At 47.3% G+C, this 24021-nt stretch overlaps 1 protein-coding gene across 1 annotated transcript; it reads left to right on the forward strand.

Moving 5' to 3' along the window:
• Positions 1 to 2033: 2033 nt before the first annotated feature.
• On the forward strand, positions 2034 to 24004 carry LOC111854099 (receptor tyrosine-protein kinase erbB-2). The gene is made up of 27 exons (XM_023831705.2): positions 2034 to 2391; positions 10407 to 10567; positions 10814 to 10982; positions 11261 to 11401; positions 11523 to 11591; positions 11722 to 11837; positions 12056 to 12197; positions 12529 to 12657; positions 12734 to 12860; positions 13086 to 13159; positions 13256 to 13346; positions 13451 to 13662; positions 13756 to 13888; positions 14133 to 14223; positions 14317 to 14471; positions 15467 to 15514; positions 15744 to 15882; positions 17444 to 17566; positions 17779 to 17877; positions 18059 to 18244; positions 18353 to 18508; positions 18705 to 18780; positions 18876 to 19022; positions 19871 to 19968; positions 20082 to 20258; positions 20345 to 20693; positions 20917 to 24004. Exons 1-27 carry the CDS (start codon positions 2319 to 2321, stop codon positions 21252 to 21254), a joined length of 3819 nt encoding a protein of 1272 aa, XP_023687473.2. The 5' UTR covers positions 2034 to 2318; the 3' UTR covers positions 21255 to 24004.
• Positions 24005 to 24021: the final 17 nt, after the last annotated feature.

Below are 24021 nucleotides of genomic sequence, written 5' to 3' on the forward strand. Positions count from 1 at the left end.
CTCACATTCAGCTTCACATCTTACTCAGGTTCAGCAGCAGAGCAGAGCCTCGAATTCGCCAACTTTAAGTGACTGCCCGACGTCCTTACCCACTCTGCTATCTGCTACCCTGCAGTTCCTTTGAAGCTGCATGCATGAACAATGCATCGCCTTCGTGTTTGCCAGACAGACCTTGTGGCTATAACGGGCAGAGGGTGGGGAGTCGTGGTCGAGGGAGTCAGCTATTCAGGGAAGAAAGACCCTGGGTAAATATAGCCCCTGTGAGCCAGTTTGCAAAGAAAGTAAGATAGGTGGGAAGGGGGGGGGGGGGGGGGGGGGGGTGAAGCACATTTTATCAGAGCCCAGTAGACACATATAAACAGCTTCAATTTAATTCACAGCATACTTCTTGATTGTCAGTTCTGCAAGGGCAAAAACTCAGAGGGGAGGAGCTGGGTAAATATTTACATGATTTATTCCTTATTTGCCCTTTGGTGTAGGCCAGATGAAAGACAAGGCTTTAGTTTCTTTTCATATTCAACAAGGTAAAATACAACAGACTACTTTTGGCTCGATGGCGCCCCCTGGTGTCTCCCAGTTACACATTCTGCACAACAACCATCGCAGCTTTCACGCTTTAAAATCTGTTAGAATAACTAAGGGGGTCATAAACAGGCTAGGCTTCATGCCATATATCTTTTGTACTATGTTTAGTAAATACAACGTCACTAATCCATGATATTCCGTAGGTGCAGTAGCTTGAGCCCCGCCCACAATACATTTAACGTCTAATTACCAAAATCGTTTTGTGAAGTTGCAAGAGAGTTGTGGAGGAAAATGGCAGGAGAGTGTTTGGGGATGAGTACCCCGGGTACCCAGACCTGAGGAAGATGTTTCAGCTCCAAAAGTGGAGATTAGCCTGTTTGAGCAGCCGTCTAAAATAACTAGGTTCAATTTACCAGCGTGTCAACTGGGAGAAACAGTATCTACAGGATGCAGCATTATTTGCGAGCATGATGAAAGGCTTACGCTTAATAGATACCATCCGTTAGGATAAAGCTGACACCATTTATGAGGTGTTAAGAGGTGAAACGCAGGCCAGGAGTGGACCCCGAACACCAGCAAATCAATAAATCAACACTCTTCAATAATATAACAGTTTAGAAAATATCTATCAAGTTATAGGTTTTTTTAAGTCAAGTCATCATGTTCTGGTAATTCGTATATTTTAAACTACGGTATGTCAAATTGGGACACTTTCTGAAAATTTGCTTTCTGGAAAAAATTGCAGAATCATCTCAATGTCCTGAATCACAAACTGATACCATTCTAATTACATTATTGCCCCCTTGAACACCATGTAGAAGAGAAAATAAAGTATTATTGAACACATATTAAGGGCGAAGTTTAACTGTCCCGTTTTGCCAGGTGTCCAATTTTAACAATACTCACCCTACACACCACAACCATCGACCAAGGGGGAAAAAAATCAGAATTGCCTTTTGCAAGTTAGGGGAACAGAAAGTCACTGAACGTTGTTAAAAGAATAAATGCCTGAATAAGATAATTGATCGTGGAAAGGCATGATTCGAAATACGCCTAGTTAATTTCATATTGACCGTAGAAGTGCAGAAAAACGCGACAGAGAGCAGAAAAACAGGCACATATTTCAGCGCTGCTGTGGTAAGTTACTCGTGGGTTGCACTATGACCGAGACGGGGAGGGGGGGGGGCGTCATGAATGGAGGTCATTCTTCATGTGCTTAGCTGCTCAGAACAGTGCAAGTGGTTCGAGAAAGGATCGATGCGAAATCTCCCCCAATTTTATTTTAAATCTGACAGTTTTGCGCATATGTTCGTCTTATTTCTCTAACATTTGTTAAAAAAAAACACACTTCAAAGACGAGCAACATAATGTGTCATGTGTTTGAAAAGGTTTCAGAGTGCCCACTTTTGGACCTTTCACTTCATGATATTATAACACTGACAGTATCGTTTCAAAAAGGTTTTAGATATTTGAATTGTTGGTTACTTGGACCTATAGAGTCAAAGAGAGATTCCAGACTTAATGACTTTGCGACTTCAGTGAGGCGGGGCCGGGACAGTGAAGCGCCACTCCCCTGGTCGGGCCTTGGTGACAATCTTTACTAGCAATCTCACAGTTTCAATCGGGACATGGTAAATCTGGGTCGGACTGTACTTCGTTAATAACTAACAGATAACAGCAAATACACTTGCGGACGTTCCAACGAGCTGAAGTTCAGTGATTGTCGCGGACGGGCCGGACAGGAGGGGCACACTGCGGTTAATATGAAGCAGTGATCGGCTGTAGAAGAATCTATGGAGGCGGTGAGAAGTTGCCTGCTGATAGCAGTGCTTTTGGTGGGAGCCGCGAGCGATCCGGCCACGGAAGGTAAGGCGATCAGTAACACTGTGTAAAGTTATGACGGTCAGAGCCAATAACGCCAGTCAGACCCACAGGAAAATAAAGGTTTCATGGTTACTGGCATCGGATTTAACCAAACAGGCAAAACTTACTAATCAACAAATAAGTGTGAAATATGCGGGCGATTGTGACGTTTGAGAAATGCATGGCTTTTCTTTCTGGAAGTGTGACGAGGAAGTATAGATCGTGATTTTTAAATATGAACTCTTAGTAACAAAGTGAGGAAAAACGTAGCTATTTACGTCGCTATACTGTAACCTGTTCTGCAACTTTTACGGAGAGTAACAAGAAAAACAACTACAGTCACAACAGAGCGTAGCCTACTAACTGAAAGCGTCTTCCTTGTGCAACTTTTCCATAGACGGTGGTAAATGAATTAGGAAAAAACGACAATTTTCTCAGGTCTTCTACGAGAAGACTGGGAACAAATCGGAAGAAAATAACATAATAAAGTAATGCAAATAATTCAGTCACGCCACGAATGGGGCTTTCCCCCATTTTGTTATTTGAAAATTAAAAAACACGTTAGCGTATAAAGGAGACATCGTGTAAAAAATAAAATAAAACAAGGACTGATTGTGCACTTTAAGATGGACCCCTGCCTTCCGCGGACTAGCGAGTCACGTAAGGTGACGATGGAGGATCCAAACCTGTACGGAATGTCTGACACTATTTAATCCGAAACCAACATATTGCAAACGAATATTTAAATTGACGGTAGATTTCTGCATGAGAGCAACGTAGGATGACATGTTCCAACAACTACAACAGCAAGTTTAATTTATATAGCGTCTTTCACCAACCCAAGGACACTTTATAGAGGAATGGTAAATAAACAAAAAGGTAATCATTACAGATAAGAGATGGAAGAAATACAACATAATCACTAATAACATGACAAATACAGCAGACTAACTCAAACCATGATGAAAACGAATGGACAAATTGACAGTCAATGACCAGGGTAGCGGAGAGAGAAAAGAGATGGGACTTGAGTTGAGTTTTGAATATGGGAAGAGGAGTAGAGGCTCTGGGGATGGGAATTCCACAGCTTGGGGGCCGCAACCCAAAATGCCCAAGCACCCATGGTGGAAAGTTTAAATCTCAGGACGGACAAACTGACCAGAAGATGATGATCTAAGTCTGCACCCTGAAGTAGCCATTTCCCACATGGGACATTTCACCGACACAAATAGGTTACTGACCATTTGCAACTTTTTGCAATTTACTGACCATCAGAAATGGTCATACTCATTGACATTACTTGGCGGAAGCACAGAAACTTTGACTGAAAAGGTAAACAGATTTACGTAATTCCACAGGTATGGACATGGTATCGCATCTCTGCCCCTTTTCTCATTACAGCTCCGGATTGTGAGTTTCCTTCCAAACAGTATCACCATAACGTCAGCTGTTAAAGTACTTTGGGTTTTTATGATTGACAAAGCATGTAGGGTACACAGCATTAGAGCTGACATTTTTTGCTGTGTTTGTTATCTGTAACCTTTAGGGATTTAAATGGTTTACTTCATTTTTATTCACAATAGACAGTCGAGACGCTAGAGAGAATACAGCCTTTCCTGTGGCTCTGTATGCACAAAATAAGCATTTGAATCCCATACTTACCGGTGTATTTAATTGTTAGTTGTGTTTTATCAATAGCATGCAAAGCACCTGTGAGGGTGATTAAGTTAGAGACTGACATAATCCAAAGATGACTTGAGATTAAATGGAAGCTGAATGCGGGACCTGCCCAGACTTAAATCTTTGTGATCACTTCCTTGTCAATTCAGATCATCCAGTGCTTTCCCACTGGATCCACGGTGGCTTCCTGACTGGATGACCATCATGAAATGAGTGGGCTTAAAACGTAATTACCTTCAGCATAGTGTTAAAAAAACAACACTGGTAGAATATTGGAAGATGGGTGAATGCAGGTATGAGCTGGGGTGTTGCTAGGGATTTTATGCCCCATTGGTGTATATCGTATTAGGCCTAGAGCCCAGACCAATCAGGTTATGATCCAAACCTATTACAGAATCCTGATAACTTTCCCCCCTCATGACATCTCTTAGTATAGTTAAATGTAGTGATTTGATAAATACACGTATGCTTTTTAAATGTATTCGTGCAACCATACATAATGTAGCAATTCGTTTATTAACATTACGATATACATAGATCAGATGCATGGTTTTTCGCATTTAGGTAAACCTGCCAAATAGCCAGCAGGTGGACAAGGGCTTTTCTGTGGTTTAAGCGTCAACTTCTCTTGGTTAGATGTTTAAGTGTCTCCACAAGGTGAATTTAAGGTTATGGACGGGCTTATTTTTTCTTTGTTTTCCTGCAGATATAAATGAGCTCCAGCTATATGTGTCTCTGTGTGCATCGCGCATGTTCTCCTTATGTTTTCGTGGTTGTTCCAAAGTGACTAGACATGTGTTCTGGTGAATTAGTGATCCTCAGTCCATGATTTATTGACACCCAGGGCTCTGGTGGGACAAAAAGAAAGCCAGACAGATCGGTGCTCAGTGCAGATGTGATCAGATTTGCTGAGCATGAGATTAAAACCAACAACCTTCTGAAGCTGCAGAACCTCACACCATCCCAGACCCCTGGTGCCTGATGATAGGGAGCATATTGCAGGCAGCACACGGTACATGGCAGGGGACACTCAGGGCTGCAGGCCAGTCCATCATTGGACACACACACTCACACAATAGGGGCAATTCAGAGACAGCAAGTCACTTAATCACGCTTTGGATGGTTACCCGGTGCTACCTGGTGAGTCAGATTACACTGAAAGTGGAAAAGACAATAATACTGCGACGAGACATTGAGTTCTCGGCTGCGGTAACGTAGATTAAGTGGTAATAAAAATCATGCAGTTTAGACTCAGGACAAAAAAAGCCGTTGGCAAAGCAGGGCTGTTTCTGACTGCACCTCGCAGGTCGGGGAGTCCGGTTCTTAGCTCGCTGTTTATCATTCTGACGAACAATACACAGTCTTGTTGTCATTCTTATCATTGCACTCAGCACAGCCAACTTACAGTCCAAAGGTCCCTGCGACGCTGCCAGCGGCACTGAACATGGCCGTGGGGCCGTGACTGGGCTCTAACCCCAGGGCTCCCCCCACGTGTACGTGTTTTACTACATGTCAGGCCCCGAGCTCGTGTTTACGTGCTGTGTGTAGCTGCACCGGCGGTGTGCGAGCGGGAGGGAGCCTGCCAATCCTGTTCAGCAGGGCTGGTTTGTTTTACAGGGAAATGCCAGTGTTTGGGGGGGGGGGGGTTTGCCATACTGGTTTGTGTGAAGGAGGGGTGCTAGGGGGGAGGTGTGTTCCTTTGTGGGCTTTGTGGGCAGGGCTTCCATTTGTTGTGGGACAACGGGACACAGTGTGTGTTTGTGTACGTGGGGGAGGTGGTTGTTGATAAATCTGGCCATGTTTTCAGTACGTGAGCTGCCTGAGCTTCCTGCCTGGCTGCCTGGCACACACAGGTACAGGTGTGGTGGGAGCTTTGCTCCGAGTGGATCTCACTGCTCTGATGGATCTCACTGCTCCGAGTGGATCTCGCTGCTCTGAACGGATCTCACTGCTCCGAGTAGATCTCACTGCTCCGAGTGGATCTCACTGCTCTGAACGGATCTCACTGCTCCGAGTGGATCTCACTGCTCTGAACGGATCTCACTGCTCTGAATGGATCTCTCTACTCCGAGAGGATCTCTTTGCTCTGAGTGGATATTTTTGCTTCGAGCAGATCCCTTTGCTCCTCTGCTCCTCACACCTGCCTGTGTCTGGGTCTAATGCATTGGCAGTAAGCCTCTCTGTGACCCAGGGTACGTGTGGGTTTGGCCACAGTCTCCCTGGTCCCCCTGCCCTCACCTCCCGACTCGAGGGGAACCGCGCGTCTGGGCCAGCGCTGTTCTGGGCGTCTAACCCTAATCTTGCTTATTCCTCCTCTCTGGCCAGTGTGGCGGTTGGAGGCGTGTTGACTGTTCGGCATCCTTTGTGTCTCCCCCAGTCAGGCCACGAGAAAGACCCGTGGGGAGTTAAAGTGGGACGTACAGAAAGAGTGAAAAGAGGTGTTTGTGTGAAATCCCAGGTACCCCCCCCCCCGATCCGGTCACACTGGGGTTGCCTCACTACAGACTGTGCCGCGGGGCGTGGGGGGCATCAGCAGCAGTGTGTCCTTACTCCTTACAGGAAACAAAATGTCCCTGTTTACATGTGCTGCCTTCATATGCGTCACATCTACATACATAACCTCAGCTCAGCTGCAGACAGGCTGTCCCTGTTGTGCAGTCAGGTGCAGTCATTTACCAAATAAAAATGGACATTTAAAGCTTCCTAATTGATAAGACTAGAAATCCATCTAATGCTTCTGTATACAGTCAGCTTGATAAATACTCTTTGCCACACCATATATATATATATGTGTGTGTGTAAATATATATCCTTAATATATATCTATATATATATATCCTTAATAGCAGTGCTTTGTTGAAAAGATATCTAAAGAGTTTAACGTTCTAAAAACAATGACTGAGTCCAAAGTGGCTGATGCTGTGGATTACTGTGGTCACTTTAGGTTTTGGGGGCTGGACTTGGTGGAGGAGTGAGAATCTGTAATGTGACCAGACCTGCTGTCTCTGGGGGTTGGGAGGGGCTGCATTAATGCATTGGTCATTAAGACTCATGAAATCTGGCTGATCAGTTGCTGGAGCCTCCCCCCCACCCCCAGTGCAGTAAGTGTTATTGCCGGCACCCTGTGCTCTGGTTAATTAGTTAACCAGCCCCTGGTTGCTCATCACGGGGCCGGGGAACATAACCATGACGAGCCTCCCCCACTCTGCTGCATTAATGTCACCTTGCTAGTTCCAGGGTGACTGGCTGGTTAGAATAAGATAAGATGCTCTATTGGTCCCATAGAGAAATCCTTGCAGCTACAGTGAGGTGCATAAAGTGCACAGATACAAACATTCAGTACAAAACAAAGACAGTAACACAGAAATCTAATGATCTGAATCCCCCTGAAATGTTGGCGCGAACCCAAATCAGACTGCAGTCTCTGATGCCACCCAATATATTCTCCTTTACACTTAACTCCTTTTTACACTTGTTTACTGATCGCGGAGCAGATCAGCTCTGTGGCAGGCAGCCCTGACATCTGGATAAAGGGAGATCAGCATAATCCAGCAACCCCCCCCCCCCCCCCCCCCCCGAACCTGGTGTTCACCATGTCCCACGACTTCTCTTACTCTCCCTCAAAAACATGAGGCAGAGTTATATCCTAGGAGGAAGAGAGGACACAAGTATGTTTCCGGAAAGCATCATGCCAGTGCCAAGCCGGGGGTCAACAGGAAGCCTACAGAAGTAATGAGATCCTTGCTAATGGTCGGCATGCATTAATGTCACATTGGGCATGATCACTGGTACTTCTGTTTCAACCCCGAAAGGAGAGTAATCAATCCGGGGGCCACAGCGATGATGAGGGGGGTGGGAATCCTAAAAGAAAGACCTCAGGCAAGCAGAAGCCCCCCCCCCCGTGCACTTCCTGTAAACACACATTCACACTCTCAAACAGACAGACAGACACATGCGCTGAGAAGCAGGCAGCCTCCTGCCCCCCATCGCTCAGCTCTGGGTTCAGCCTGACCTCTGGTCTCATCCCACATTCCCTCCCACTTTCTTGGCCTTGCGCAGCCCTTATCGCTGGCGTCCGAGGGCACCCTATGAAGAGCTATTTTCCGAGGCCCGCGGCGTGTGTGTCGGTCTCGGCAGGGACTCCAGGTCTAGCGCATTCATCCACGCACCTTCCGGGTCCGTTTCAGGTTCCTGCTGCTATTTCCTGCTGAAACTCGGTCACTAAGTCAAAGTCGGGTCACATGATTCCAGCTCCTCTCTGGACGGAATTCCCTTTTGCGGCGATATGTGTTAAAATGCCGTATTATATAATAACGACACTTTATTAATCTTTGGGGGAGTTTCTCTATTACCTACCCATCTTGCTCTGCATGAGTCACATACACAAGTGAGTGTTAGCCTGAGTGTGACAGTGAAGGGTCAGCCACCTGCGATGCCCGTAGAGCTCAAGGGCCAGCAGACATGTGGCTGTTCTGCCAAGGCTGGGCTTGAATCAGCGACCTTCCAATCACAAGCACAGAGGTTTAGCTCGCTGAATCACACACTGCTCTACACCTATACATGTATTTGCAACTGAACATGGACAAAATGTGGTCAGGCAGTTGAGGCTGCATTTCTCTGTCTAATGTATTTACAGACACAAAGCTGGGTCTCTCCTTGACTTGCACCCGCAACGTCCATCGTTTATAAGAAAGGAGGATTCCTTGTAAATGTGTGATAGATCTGATGCATCTGGCACAGAGGATAGCATTAAGGGCTGGTTCATACCCACTGTGGATACTTCTTGTACCAACGTGCCAGGTAACAGCATGCATTGATGCCAAGGCTGGGCTGGTGCTGTACACCACAACTGCTCTTAAGTGATGTTTATGTAGTGTGGTATGGATGTGAGATTAGAAACTTCAAGGGGGGGGTGGCAGCATTGTGTTCCCTGGACAGCCCTGTCGCCTGCTCCACCCATCTGATCCATACTCCTCATGCACTCACCAGCCAGTTCAATTTCTAGATGGATCAGCTAGAAAAGCTGAAAGCTAATAAATGTTTTGCCTGAATGCTCTGATTCTGGCTGTTTTTCTGAAATGTCTTAAAGTGACAGTTATTCATTTCTATGTCAAAATGTTTATTTTGTATTTATTTCTCATTTGCAATGTGACCAACATTTCACGTGACATGACAATAAACACTATAACAGATGCATTATTGGTATAGACAGACCTTTGCTTTTATGCAAAGGGACCCATAGTAATGGGAAGGGATGCAGTTTATGTTCTTTGGGATTTGAACCTATGAGCTTTGTGTTGTTAGCTCAATGCTCTATCAGCGCTACAAAATTGTGCTTTAGTTTAATGTTAATTGCCTGTGAAATACTACATCAAGCTCAAGATCACACAGTTTGAAAATATAAAACAAATCACATCTCCTAATGGTTTAAAACTGGACATAGCATTTTATTTTTCAGTATAGGTTAATTGTAAAATATTCAGGCTATATAGGTGCAAACCAATTGTATGGTAAAGCCTTTTATGTGACAACCCTGGAGCATTTGATGTGACTTGTCTTAATGTAATTAGGTTCACTAGATCTGTGCCTGTTAATTCATGTGACACCACTGACTAGAGTGGACTGAACAAGGGCTAGATAACATGATTAATTAACCCGACAATAGCACAATATTTTTTTTAAATCAGCGAAGGAAACCATCACACTCTGAAGAAAATATTAATTCAAGCATACTTTACACATTCTCCCTCAGATGATTAAATTCTCCCGCAGTAGCTGACCGGCTACCAATTCGCTGAACAGTGAGGCTAGTGATGAAAAATAACGTCATACAGTGTTACAATCACAGAACTGTACAATATTCCTTGCAAAAAGATCCTCAGAACAAGTTTAGATGCCAGATGGCTGTGATCACAAAATGGCAGCTGCAGGCTCCGTTTTGGCTGCTCTGTCTTGTAGTTCCAATTTTTCAATTTTAAGATGATTTTGGGTCTGGTCAAGTGTACATTTTCAGGTATAGATTTTCATCCATATAATGTTTTGTCAAGTGGTAATAAGATCCATCAAAATTCAAATACAATAAATACAGAAATAATGACAAATAGATTGGTCCTGTTCACACAGAGAACCCTGAAGTCACATCATCCTTCTGCTCTCACTATGCACTGTTGCTGCAATTTTGATGTGATTTGTCTCAAAATTTAATCAGGTCCAGATCTTCACCCTTAAGGTGAAGCTGGCGCTAGACTGGAACTAAGATGGCACTGTAGTTATCTTAAGCCTGCAAAGGCTGTTCTGTCAGTTTAACTGGGAGCGTTAAACCAAGCCCCTCTCCCCAGATCTCCCAGTATGCCTCGGCACAGACATGAAGTTGGCGCTGCTGTCAAGTCCTGAAAACCAGTATGAGATGCTGCGGCTGATGTACACCGGGAGCCAGGTCGTGCATGGCAATCTGGAGATCACGCACCTGCAGGGGGCACTGGACCTCAGCTTCCTTCAGGTTGGTATCAGCTGGCGTTACCATGGTGTCAGCTTCCGCTTTATCAGCTGCTGTGACACGACAGGTCATACTGTCAATCTGTAAACGATGTTAGAATGTGGCCTGTAACCTGCGGGTTGCCAGTAGCCCAGCTGCAAAAACGTAAATACATCTTGATAAAAACATCAGCTGTGTGATGTCGTTCTAAATATAAGCTTTTCCCTCTCCTCTGCTTTGCTGTGCACCCCCCACCCCGGGCACCTACAGGGCATCGTAGAGGTACAGGGCTACGTCCTGATCGCCAACGTCTCGGTGCCCTTGGTGCCCCTGGACAGCCTCCGCATCATCCGTGGCAGCCAGCTCTACAACTCGAGCTACGCTCTGGCCGTGAAGGATAATGGTGGACTGAGCGAGCTGCGCTTACGAAGCCTGACAGGTGGGGGGTGCGAAAGAGAGTAATGGGGGAAGGAACAAAGGAAGGAATGGTTGCCGCAGGGCATGTAAGAGGGAGGGAGAGAATGCCAGATGAGGGCAGATGGAGATGTTCAACCATTGTGTGCCAGTTTATGGTTAACTATGGACCGGTCAGTCAGGCTGTGTTGCTACCCCACAGCCGATTGGACGAAGACTACTATATAAATGTAAAATTCATTCTGATTGGGTGAAGCGGCTTCAGTGTACATGATGCCTTACTGCTCCCTGTTGTTCAAACAGAAATCCTCCTGGGGGGGGTCTACATTTACGACAACCCCCGGCTCTGCTTCCCAGACGCAAGAAAGATCCTGTGGAATGATACTCTGGATGAACAGAACACATACAAGAACCTAGTGGAGGTGCAGAAGCGTCCAGCCCTTTGTGAGTGCCCACCGGAGGGGTCAGAGACCTCCTTTTAAATTGAGCTCCATCTGCCAACCTGTGTTTGACACACCATCTCCAGGGACTTCCTGGTGACCATCTGTCTGTTTCGTCTTACCAGGTCGGAGCTGCCATCCAGCTTGTAAGAACCAGGCCTGCTGGGGATCGACGGCCCAGGATTGTCAGAGCCGTGAGTCATGTGACCACACAAGCCTCATCCGTCACTCAGCCTTGCTGGATCAGCACATCTTTGCCTTGGTGTGTGTTTTTATCCAAGCCATCAGAACTGCCCCTCAGCTCCCTCCCCTTCCATCTCACAGTGACCCACATCCAGTGTGCTTCCGGGTGCCTCCGCTGTAAGGGTCCAAAGTCCAATGACTGCTGTCATAAGCAGTGTGCCGTCGGCTGCATCGGGCCCAAGGACACCGACTGCCTGGTACGTCCCATCTTGGGGCAGATGGGGGGGGGGGGGGCAAACACAGAAATACAGGTGAACATGCATATATGGTCTCACAGATGCACATGGTGTGCTCTCAGGTTTAGGAGCTTGTACCCTTTTTAAAAGGAAATCTTAAGTGCTCATGTGGTCGCAAACCATCTCTTTCCTGATGCTGTTCCCCCCTCCTCCCCACAAACATTCACCCTCCTGTTTAGGCATGCCGTCACTTCAATGACAGTGGAACGTGTAGAGAAAACTGCCCACCCCCCATCATCTATGACCCAATAACCTATCAGTCCAAACCCAACAAGAACAGGAAGTACAGCCTGGGCGCCACATGTGTCAGAGAGTGTCCTGGTGAGTCTGTGCTCCTCATTGCACGCTGCTCAGAGAGTGTCCTGGTGAGTCTGTGCTCCTCACTGCACGCTGCTCCCAGCTCGCCCACATCCTCCACTCCTTCTTTTTTTCTCCTGGGCTGTTTTCCTCTAGCTGTTTACCTTTCACTGCCTCCTGTACTACGACTGTCCCTTTTATTCTCACTGTATATATCACACTCACTGTATAAATATATCAATCAGGGCCTCATTCTGCGTCTCCCCAAGGAAAATAATTTCGCCTTCCCCAGCCCTTTTTTCAGTAGGTCACCTAAGATTCATTCTGCATGCCCCCCCCACCCCCCTCATTGTAGATAACTACCTAGCCATGCCGGTGGCCTGCACCAAGGTGTGTCCCAAAGCCAACCAGGAGGTCGTCGTCACATTCCCTAATGGCACAGAGATCCAGAAGTGTGAGACATGCGACGGAGACTGTCCCAAAGGTGCGTACGCACATTCAGGAGTAGGTGTGCTTGCTTCACCAGTCTCCTGATGTTTCATGCCGTCTCCCTATCTCAGTCTGTTATGGTCTAGGCATGGGAGACCTCCAAGGTGTGCATGCCGTGACCTCCTCCAACATCGCCCTTTTCTCTGGCTGCAAGAAGATCTTTGGCAGCCTGGCCTTCCTCCCTGAGACCTTTAATGGGTAAGATCATTCCACACACGCCCAAACTGCACCCCCACTACAGCCGCTTTTCTGTGTCACGGAGGATGAAGTTCAGATATCTGAAACTGGGAAAAGGTCAAGTGTCATGGTTATTTGAGGTTAGGATGTATGATGTATCTGCAATACTACTTTGCCAGCACCATAGTGGAAGAATGTTGGTCTTTACACCTATTTCTTCTCCAACTATCCATCGTCGCTCCCCAGAGACCCGAGAACCAACACCTCGGCCCTGGAGCCGGCGCAGCTCGACGTGTTCAAGAGCCTGCAAGAGATCACAGGTGCTGCTCCCCCCCGGCTCAGCGCGTGGCCTCGTTAGCCTAACGCAGTGTAAACATGCACTGAACATGAGTGCTTTTTGGTTTTCTTGTGAGCAGGCTACCTGTATATTGAGGCTTGGCCGGAAAACTCGACCGACCTGAGTGTGTTTCAGAACCTGACGGTGATCAGAGGAAGGATGCTGTACAGGTGCGGACTTGCAGCCCCAAGGTGCCGCTTCAGCCCGGCTTTGCTCAGATGCCTCTTTGGCTGTGACGTGTGACCTCCTCTGTCTCCCCTCCTCCTGTCCACAGGGGCGTGCTGTCGCTGGGTGTGCAGAACCTGCAGGTGGAGTCTCTAGGCCTTCGCTCCCTGCGTCGCATTACCGGCGGCCTGGTCCTGTTGAATGGCAACCGCCGCCTCTGTCACGCCAGCTCCATTCGGTGGGAAAGGATAATGCACCCCCCCAAGAGGTCAGGTCTGCAGCAGGTCATCCTCACAGAGAACCGGAGCCCTGAGGAGTGTGGTATGCAGTTTCTCTTGTGAATCCTAGTAGTGGTATTGGATGAGTCCCTCAACACCTAGATTTAAGCATAACACAAAGATTTGCAACCTCCAGCGGCAGATGGGCAACTGTGTCACCCCTTGTGTGCTAACGAGAGCTGCTGGGGGCCAGGACCAGGCCAATGCGTGTCCTGCCTCATGTTCCAGCGTGGGACGGAGTGTGTGGAAGAGTGCAACATCCTGCAAGGGTGAGAGAGTAGTGACAGAGGTCTTGTTGGGAGTGGAGAGAGGTGGAGCACCATTGCGTTTGAGGCTAGGCTGGTGTGGGTTGTGTGGCCTCCCTGGATACATACATTGGCATTCAACATAGTTCCCTCATTTCTTCCCCTGGGGAAAAAGTACCACATAATGGCTGATTCCTTAGCCGCGAGGCCATCTACTGGCCAAACCCTAGTAGTGTGGGTAAGTAGTAACAGCTTGTGTCCCCTTCAGGTCTCAGCGGGAGTACAGTGACAGCAGCGTGTGTCTCCTGTGTCACCCGGAGTGTCGCCCCATGAACGGCTCAACCTCCTGCCATGGGCAGGTAAAACTCGGGGGGGGCGGCCTTCTCTCAGTGGCTCTGAAGCAGAACCTTCGCAAGTTCAGGAACACTGGCAATGCCTTTGCTTTCCAACAGGGGGCACACCAGTGCCGGGAGTGCCTGCACTTCCAGGACGGCGACACCTGTGTGTCACATTGTCCCAGCGGGGAGAAAGTGGAGCAGCAGACCGTGTGGAAATACGCCAACGAGACCAGGCACTGCCTGCCCTGCAGCACCAACTGCACTCTGCAGTGAGCACCTGTGCAGCCACCGCCAGCTGCGACCTCGCGTGCACCGGCTTTACCCAAAGAGCAGCCAGTTTATGGGAGAGGGAGATATGCCAGCCATTATTTATTTTGGACCCGTGCTTAAAAAGATCCTGGGAAGCAGCCAAATGAATTCAAACAATTTATCATGCTTAGTTGTATCAGTTTGCCTGCTTGAAAGGTTCTTCTGGTTAATGAGTTCTGGGCTCAAGCATTGTGTGAAGGACTGAAACTTAAACTTCTCCCATTCCCAGCATGTAAGGTGCTGGGCAGAACCTACTGTTCCTTGGTTACAGCTCAACTGATATTTTTAAGGCCTGTTTTTTAAAGACAGTAGATGCTTTTAGGAACTTTGTTCCTGATGCCGAGTTTCTGGGCTGTCGATGGGTAACTGCTGTAGCTCCTGGCCACTTTTGTGTGTCGCGTTCCCACCACACAACAGGAACTGGGACTTTTATGCTAAATAAGCATGGGAGATACAGAAAGTTTGTAGGTTAAACTTCACATGCAATTTCATAAGCAAGGTAACTATACCGTCACCCCATCCCAATGGAGGATGAAACCCCACTTTTCTCCACACTTCTGCATAACTTCCACGTTAGTGCCAGTGCTTGTGTTCAGCCAGTCAGCAAAGTCAATTGCTATAAGCTACAGCCAGATGAATGAAAAGTACCTACCATTGAGCAGGACCAGCAACTACAATCAGGCTCTTGCAGTGACAATGTGACAGAAGTTCCCTGAATTTTTAAAAAGTTCCTTGTTCCTGAACAAAGTTGCTGTGGTGGGCAGGGGCCAAGTGCATTCTGGGATGCCGGAGAACAAATGCTAGGATAGCTATATGAGAGCCAGGCTCAGGCTAACAGATCTGTAGAGAGGAAGAGCAGCCAGATCGTTAGTCACAGGTGCAGACCCCCTTTCACGCTGTACTATGTTACTGCACTGGGAGCCCTTACCCACGTTTTACTGCTGTTTACTTTCAGGTGCACCGTGATGGATGAGCGGGGATGCCCCGTGCCCCCTGGCACAGGGTAGGAATCCTTTCTGTTGTGGTTTACTGTGAGTGTATTGTTAGGAGTGCTGGGACTTGACATGGTGAGGTAAAGTAGTTTAGGGTTGTCATCATTTGCATAATCAATTAACGTGAATAATAACTTCATAATCCTATAGGTGATGCCAAACAAAAAATGAAAAGTGATCTACTGCAGCCTGTGGTGTACTGCTTACAGTGTTCATGCTCTGTCATTCGTCTCCCGTCAGGCCGGGCACTTTCATCGCCCCCGTGATAGGTGGAGTCCTCCTCCTCATCATTCTAGTGATGCTCATGGTCTTCTACCTACGCCGCCAGAGGCACCTGAAGAGGAAGGAGACAATGAGGAGGATCTTGCAGGAGAATGAGGTGCGGGAGGGCCTGTTGGGGGTTGGGGCGTGAAGGTCCAGTACTGTCTACTCACTGTCAAGTGACTTACTGCCCAGTCAGCATCTAGGCTGTAGCTTGAACCACCCAGGTGATTCTCAGGATTCGGACGGGAAACCAGGGTATTAAGTCAAGTCTTAGGCTACCAATGGTCCTGCGGGCAATACAAAAAAAACAGCTCCAGTTGACCTACCAGGGTTCCTAACTTCTGAGGAATACACATTTTAGGGCACTTTTACACCGCACAAAGTACGGTACTTTCGGTACGGTATTTTCGGAACTTTCGCTTTTCCATTGACTTCCGGTCGAGTACCAGTACCGAAATCTCGAGTACCGAAAGTGCCAAACCAGTAGGGGTACTCCTTTGGTACTTCGGTACTTTGGGGTGGGACTTGCAAACGTATTTGCTGTCGATTGGTTATGCAAATAGCCTACCGCTGAAACACAAAATACAACCGCCATCTTTTGAAACACACAGCGAACAGAGCGATCACAGCAAGAAACAAAATAAAAAGCAGTAGAAACAAAAATATAAAAAAGTAAAATGGAAGGATGGACAAACGAGGAAACACAGGCTTTAATCGCCATATGGTCGGATGAACAGATCCAGTGGGATTTGGATGGCACGATTCAAAAAAAAAAAGTTTTTGCCGTCCCCGGCAATTCAGTTTCCCAATGTTTCCCCTGTCGTGCGCTGATTTGTACACGGTTTAGCTGTTGTTTTCATGTCTTTTTACGAAGCTCTTGAGGTAAACAAGCCATATATTTTAAAACATCACATGCCTTTTCGATGTTTTTTGTTTTTACTGATAATAAATTAAATTATTTAATTCGCTGGATAGAGATATTTCTTGATGAAAACGGTATAGTATTGCTTATAAGACTATATTATGCGTGACGATCTACTGTATTCACATGTTATAATGTAGCTGAGTGATTTTCAGACATTTCACATACCTCTTTGCTTTAATATTAGGGGAAACATTATTTCCTGATAGACAGGAGAAACATAGGGAAACTGAATTGCCCGGAACACCGTAATACCAAGCCACTTGGAAGAAATGGGGCACACACGAAACAATGAACAATGCCGCTTGAAAATCAAAAAACATAATTAAATAATTTGTTTGCTTTAAAAAGACTGAATTAGCAGTAAGCTAATTCTTACGGCCTTGATCGGCTTAGCCAAAGTAAGTGTACCTACGTAAACGTAAATCATGGCAGCATTCATGCAATTTGGATATTATTGAATCTTATACTGTGATAGAAGTTGACATAACAATAAACCGTATTTTCCAGCCTCAACTGTTAGTTTCAATTTTGGGCTGTCAGTCAGGGGCGGTCACTGATGATGTCATTTGGTACCGGTACCATTTTTTACGCCAGTGGAAAACCGACATGAAAGAAGTACCAAACTTTCGGCACTTTATGGAAGTACCGAAAGTACGGTACCTGGTGCGGTGGAAAAAACGCCCTTACAGTGCATGTAAAAACCATCGGATGTGAATGCATTGATTGAGAGTGAATGGGTCTCTTTTCTTAGCTGGTCGAGCCCCTTACCCCCAGTGGCGCCGTGCCTAACCAAGCCCAGATGCGCATCCTGAAGGAGACAGAACTGAAGAAGCTGAGAGTGCTGGGCTCTGGGGCCTTTGGCACTGTCTACAGGGTGAGGGCAGCACATGCCAGCTTGCAAATGCACTCGCAGACCCAACGTGCCAATAGGACATGAGGCTCCCTGTTCACTCTCGCTAACCACTGCATGACACTCCTTAAAATACACCTTACCCATGGTAGACACGTGAATGGTGCACAAGTAGACACACTCGTGTGCTCAGCTAATGTAGTGTTTCACAGACACCTCTTTCATCCTCACGGCAGGGAGTCTGGGCACCTGATGGAGAAAATGTGAAGATCCCAGTGGCCATCAAGGTGTTGAGGGAGAACACCTCTCCCAAAGCCAACAAGGAGATCCTAGATGTGAGTCTGTAGGCTAGTTTAGTTCTGTCAGGCCCTTGAACAAGGCCCTCAATCCCAATTGCTTGAGAAACTGGCTGACTCTGCTTTTTCAATCGTACATGTAAATGTAATCTGTTCACTCTGAGTCAAGTAGGACCTTCTTGCCACCTAGCATGTAATATACTTGCGTCCCCCCCACCAGGAGGCATACGTTATGGCCGGGGTGGCCAGCCCATATGTCTGCCGCCTGCTGGGAATCTGCCTGACCTCCACAGTACAGCTGGTCACCCAGCTCATGCCCTACGGCTGTTTGCTGGAGTATGTGCGCGAAAACAAAGACCGTGTCGGCTCCCAGTACCTGCTCAACTGGTGCGTGCAGATCGCCAAGGTGAGCGCTGGGGAGAATTCCAGCAAGATCCATGGAGGCTCCATGCAAGGCAGGCATTTGCTTATTAGGGAGGAGCCTAAAATGACCATCGTACATGTTGACCTGCAGGGGATGAGCTACCTGGAGGATGTGCGGCTGGTCCACCGGGACCTTGCGGCTCGCAATGTCCTGGTGAAGAACCCCAACCATGTCAAGATCACTGACTTTGGTCTGGCACGCTTACTGGACATAGATGAGACGGAGTATCATGCTGATGGGGGCAAGGTCTGCTCTGTCTGTCTGGTTGAGTTGTTATATCACTGTTCCTTTACAAGACTATGACATTATTTTCTCTTTATTTATACAAGCTGTTAGCCCATCTGATGGTTGTCATCCCCTTTTGGTGACATTGTGACCTTTGACCTTTGAATATCCGCTGGTTACATGCTCTTGGCAATGAGATAACATCGCTTGCTTGCAGGTGCCCATCAAGTGGATGGCTCTGGAGTCCATCCTGCACAGGAAGTTCACACATCAGAGTGACGTCTGGAGCTACGGTTAGTCTATATACACCAAGCCGGATCTGGGTATTGGTCAAGCGGATTGACACTGACTGATACGCTCTGCCTGTCTGTGTGTGTGTTGTCCCCAGGTGTCACGGTGTGGGAACTGATGACGTTTGGGGCCAAACCCTATGACATGATCCCTGCCAGGGAAATCCCAGAGCTGTTGGAGGGGGGAGATAGGTTGCCTCAGCCCCTCATCTGTACCATTGACGTCTACATGATTATGGTGAAATGTGAGTGTGGGAAAAACACAGGAGTGGTGAAAGCACGCTGGGTTATTTTGAATGATTCATCAACACCTCATGATGTATGCCTGCCAAGTACATTTCCCAAAGGTTTAAGTCCCACTGCAGTGTAGAATGGGGAGGGGGACGTCTTAAATTTTGTGAGGTCTGTGCTAATCTTGTTTCGGTTTAATTTTATGTTTCGTAGGTTTTAATCTGTAGTTGTATAATAACTCCAGTGGGGCTTTTAGACTTAGCTTGGCTTGTTTTAAGGTCCAGTTATCAAACCGTTAAAAAGTCAGAGATAACTAATGCAGTATAAAGTCAGTAACACGTTACTTAAGGCCATGTTCTTAGGAATTTACAAACATATTCATAACAACTAATAATGCATTCACAAAGCATTATAAACATGGCATAAGAGATTAAAGCCATGTGTATTATGTATTATGAATGCTTTATGAAGCTCTCATCTATAATGCACTATAAGAAGCCTTCATAATGCATTATAATGGTTGGTAAAAGCATTAAGGATGTTTTGTACTGCATTATAAAGGTATCTATAGTGCACTATAGATCAGAGCTTCATAATGCATAATAAACGTGACTATAGTGTGTTATGCCTTTTTATAAATATCTATATCCATGTTTATAATGCTTTATGAATGCATTATAATGCATTATGAATGTGTTTATAAATAAAATAAAATATGGCATTAAGTAAAGTGTTACCAAAAAGTCTTGTTAATGGTGGGAGGTCTTCCCAAATTGATCTGGAGGAGCGTGCACATTGCAGTTGACCACTGAATTCAAGCATGCAAAGTTTCCTTGCAGTTGACTGTATTTGTGAACGACAGGCTGGATGATTGACCCAGAGAGCCGGCCTAGGTTCCGGGAACTGGTGACAGAGTTCAGCAGCATGGCCCGGGACCCTTCCCGATACGTGGTCATCCAGGTGCGTCCATGTCAGCCGCTGGGAGCTGTGGTGTGATACAGACTCAGCCCGTTCACGGGCCACTGGGACGCCGCTGCCGATGTGGTGTTTCTCAGCCTCTCTCTGCGTTTCAGAACGACGATCAGATCAGCCCAGTGGACAGCCATTTCTATCGCACGCTCCTGGAGGAGGAAGGACCTGGCGTGAGCGAGCTGCTGGATGCGGAGGAGTACCTCGTGCCTCACATGGACCTCTTCAGGACCCAGGGAGAGCTGGCCAGCAATGGGCCCTCGAGGCATCACTCCCATAGGGCAAGGCCACCTTATCCCCTGCGGCTATTTGACATGGGCATAGTGATATCGTGTGTCTGACTCCTGTCTCTGTGTTGTCCACTCAGAGCACCGAGAACAGCCTGGATTGGGATGGTCCAGTGGGAGCGAGGAGCATGAATCCATCAGTCAGCACGCTGGGGAGGAGTCAGTACCCCACCCTGACCATGGGGGCCAGCATGAAAGGGCTGTGGGGCTCCCATTACCCCCTGGCCCGTAGTGTATCTCACCGCTCTGCGGGGGGACAGTCGGATTCTGTTTTCCTGGATGTGGGGACAGAGGCTAGCGCCCCCATCAATGGCCTGCGGTACTGTGATGACCCCACGTTTGCGGCTATGAGGGACAGTGACATGGAGATAGATGGGCCGGCTCTGTTTCTTTCACAGACGATCTCCCTGGGAGGTCAGGGACAGCCCGGTAAGCCTGGCTACACCTTCAGTGCCCCACCGATCCTCATGCCCAACTGGCTGTACAGCCACAACCCCCCAAATGTATCCATGGCACAGTAACTGTTATTTTTGTAATTAAGGCATATAACTGTGCTAATTATTATTACAATCATTATTTCCATATTGATTATTACATGAGGGCCATCCCTGCACATGTATGCTAATTTACCGATCCCCCCCCCGGTCCCCAGAATACGTAAATCAGGTGGTGCAGAACGGTGGAGTGAGCTACACAGAGCGCCCCAGCACGTTGCCACGGCGAGCATCTGGGTCAACACGCCGCTTCCGCAGTGGCCTGATGCCTGGCAACAGCGTAGAGAATCCTGAGTACCTGGTGCCGACTGGAGGTCCGTCACCTGCTTTTGACAACCCCTTCTACCTGGACCTGGCCAAGGCACGTGCCGGGGGCCCCAGCCCGTCGGCTCCGCCCCTCCCACGACTGACCAATGGCTTCGCCACGCCCACAGCAGAGAACCCCGAGTATCTGGGACTGGCAGACAGCTGGAGTAGGCAGCAGGGTCACACTTGAGCTGGACAGTCCCCGCTGTGCCACCTCTAAGCTATGACCTTTCTACCCGTCCTACCTGGCCATCCTCGTCCCTCTCTGGGCCAGCCTACCATGTCTCTCCAGCTCTTTGACCTGTGCTCTAATGGCTGGATGTCTAGGTTGATCTCCCTTCAGCATCCCATCTCAAAGCCTTTTCTAGACAACCTTGATCCCATTTCTCACACATTAACCCAAAGCCAGAGAGGACAGGGTGTTGTGGTTCCTGGTCCAGGTGGATGGGGGGGGGGGGGGGGGGGGGTGAAACTCCTCCTCTCCAGCAGGGTCTCTGTTCCCAAAATGGAATGGAGGAACATGTGAGAGATTTGTAGGCCCAGTGGACTGGAAGGTGACTTTTGGAGTAAATGTATCCCCTATGTCCGACGGGCAGCACAATGTAGCGTCTGGTCTATAACAATAGAAAAAAAAAAACAAGTCAATGGTTTACTGAGAAGAGAGAAATCTCCTGGCCATTATAAGCTCTTTGGAAGGACATAGATCCTGATGTCTCAATCAGTAGTGCAGTATGCAGTATTTGAACAAAGGAAAGTTGTGTGTATTGTTTGGAGGTACACACAGATGCACTTGTCTATATTCTTAATCACATCAGAAGTTATCACAGAACTGCTTTTGGTATTTACCCCAGACCAAATTTGAGGTCAGATGGTTTTTTTGGTGGGTATTTTGTGCTGTGACTCAACATGGACATTAAATTGCTAACAAAAACTAAAAAATGCTGTATTTCCAACAATCACAAAACATGGTCGGGTGATTTAACCATAATAATGAAATCCTTTTGTCAGTCACACTTCAGTGACTTTTTAGGATTATCCCAAGTGAAATACCAAGCTATTTAGGAACTTTTGAATGAGGTGCTCACCTGAATCTCTCCACTAGAATGTGCAGGTGTTTAAGTGAAGAAATTTGCTTTGCTTAAAAGCCTCAGCTTAACTAAGTGTAAATGTAACTGTCATTAGTGGCCAAACTCACTGGAAGAGAAGAAAATGAAGGAAATAATAAATATATGAGATGTAGAAACAAGTGACACTGTAGAAATGAAAGGTATGATTTTTTAATTATGTTTGAAAAGTTCTGTACTTTTTTTTCAATTGAGAATACTGATGTTCTGGTTCATTATTAATGAGAGCTCTATTCTCATGTGTGATGTTTAATATGCACGTAATTCCAACTAGAACATTCTGCAGAGACCATCTGGTTTGTAAGGCATGTGTAATTAAAGGGCATTCAGCACTGCAGGACTGGGCCAGGTTATGTGAGGAAATGATTTGCATGGCATTTGTATTTCTGTGCACGGGGCCGCGCTCTTAGTGGTGCAGCCAGAACAGAAACTGGCCACGTTGTGGTTCAGAAAAGCCAAATTCCCACAGCTACCAAGAATGTATCTACACTTCCATCTGAGGCTCATCCTGCAGCTACTGAAGAGTCATCTTCAGATTGCAGAGCTTCCCAGAGTCTCTCTGGGTGAATGTGCTTGCAGTGATAGAGGATGGATGCTTGTAAGATGCAAATCAGCTGCATTGGAGGAAGAGGGTGAGGGTCTTATTAGGGGCTCCGGTTGGCTGAGGAAGGCCCCCGCATGCCATGGCGAGCCCTCAGACAGAAGCATACTTGCTTGTTGTGTCCTGTGAGCCTGGGGGGGGCTCATTGTCATTCAGGGGGCAAGGCCTGCGTGAAAGGAGCTGTTTGTTATTGCCGGAAGCGGGGCCATACCCCGACCCGGGCTCCGCCACAATGCGGGCTGATGTACGGCTGACTGGTGGGCCCCTGAACAATGCACAGAGGGCTGAGGGAGGGGTGTGTAGAGGCCCTCCGCCACCCCCAGCTATCATTGACGCTGTCCCAGCTTATGCGGGATTAAGATGCCAGCTGGCTGGACGCAGGCTCTCGGAATATGGGAGTGCGTATAGCAACCTGTGCTGTGGGTCCTGTCGGCATCTCCTCTCTCTCCTAGAGCTGCAGTTAGATGGAAACAGTCCTTTAGGAGCACAGAGCAAGCTGATAACAATGCGAGATATGCACCGGGAGGGAGGGGGAGATTCCGGGCTGGTCTCTGTGCCGGAATGAGCGGCATGACTGTAGTCTGTAGTGCTGAGCTCTGTTCAGGTCTGTCACTGAAACGGCACTGCCCTCATTCAGGTTCCAGGGCCCCATTCTTACCGCTATCAAACTGAAATCCAAAGCTGTGATGCGCATCTGGTGATACCGGTACACTTGTTTTCTTTGAAACACAGGTTAAGAATCTCGCCCTGTGAAGCTGAGGGCCATGTGGAGGAGCGCCCCCCTGAGGGAAATCTCCCAGCCAGAGTCCAAAAATAAAAGGTGCGGCTATGTGAACCACGCCACATGTGGTAACTCGAGCCGAGCCGCTAGTACGTAGAGTCAGCCGGCCCCCGCCGCCGTCTGCATATAGAACGTGCCGGGCAGTCTGGAAACTGTGGGGGTAGGGGTGGCAGGGGGACTTGTGAATGTTGTACAATACACTTTATAGAAAATCTCTCCTATTTTTTCAAGTGATATACCATTTTTTTTGTACATTTGTATTGCGTGTAAATCTGGCCGATTTATTTTCTGGAACCTGTATCAATGAGCCAGTAAATGGTTTGCATTAAAGTACTAAAATAATATAACTTTGTATACAAATGTTTTTTTTTGTTGTTTTTTTTAAGATTGAATTTTGCTCACACAATTTAAATAAAGTTGGTCTTCGTACAAAATCTCACAGAAAGCACAA

The sequence above is a fragment of the Paramormyrops kingsleyae genome, chromosome 22, assembly GCF_048594095.1.
Source record: "Paramormyrops kingsleyae isolate MSU_618 chromosome 22, PKINGS_0.4, whole genome shotgun sequence".
Lineage (NCBI taxonomy): Eukaryota > Metazoa > Chordata > Actinopteri > Osteoglossiformes > Mormyridae > Paramormyrops > Paramormyrops kingsleyae.

What these genes read in the sequence shown, in the direction of transcription:
- LOC111854099 (XM_023831705.2), top strand. Translation starts at nt 2,319, where the DNA reads ATGGAGGCGGTGAGAAGTTGCCTGCTGATAGCAGTGCTTTTGGTGGGA. An exon ending in GAGCCTGCAAGAGATCACAG is followed by an intron (nt 13,160 to 13,255) that starts GTGCTGCTCCCC and finishes TCTTGTGAGCAG; the next exon opens with GCTACCTGTATATTGAGGCT. An exon ending in CCCGTGCCCCCTGGCACAGG is followed by an intron (nt 15,515 to 15,743) that starts GTAGGAATCCTT and finishes GTCTCCCGTCAG; the next exon opens with GCCGGGCACTTTCATCGCCC.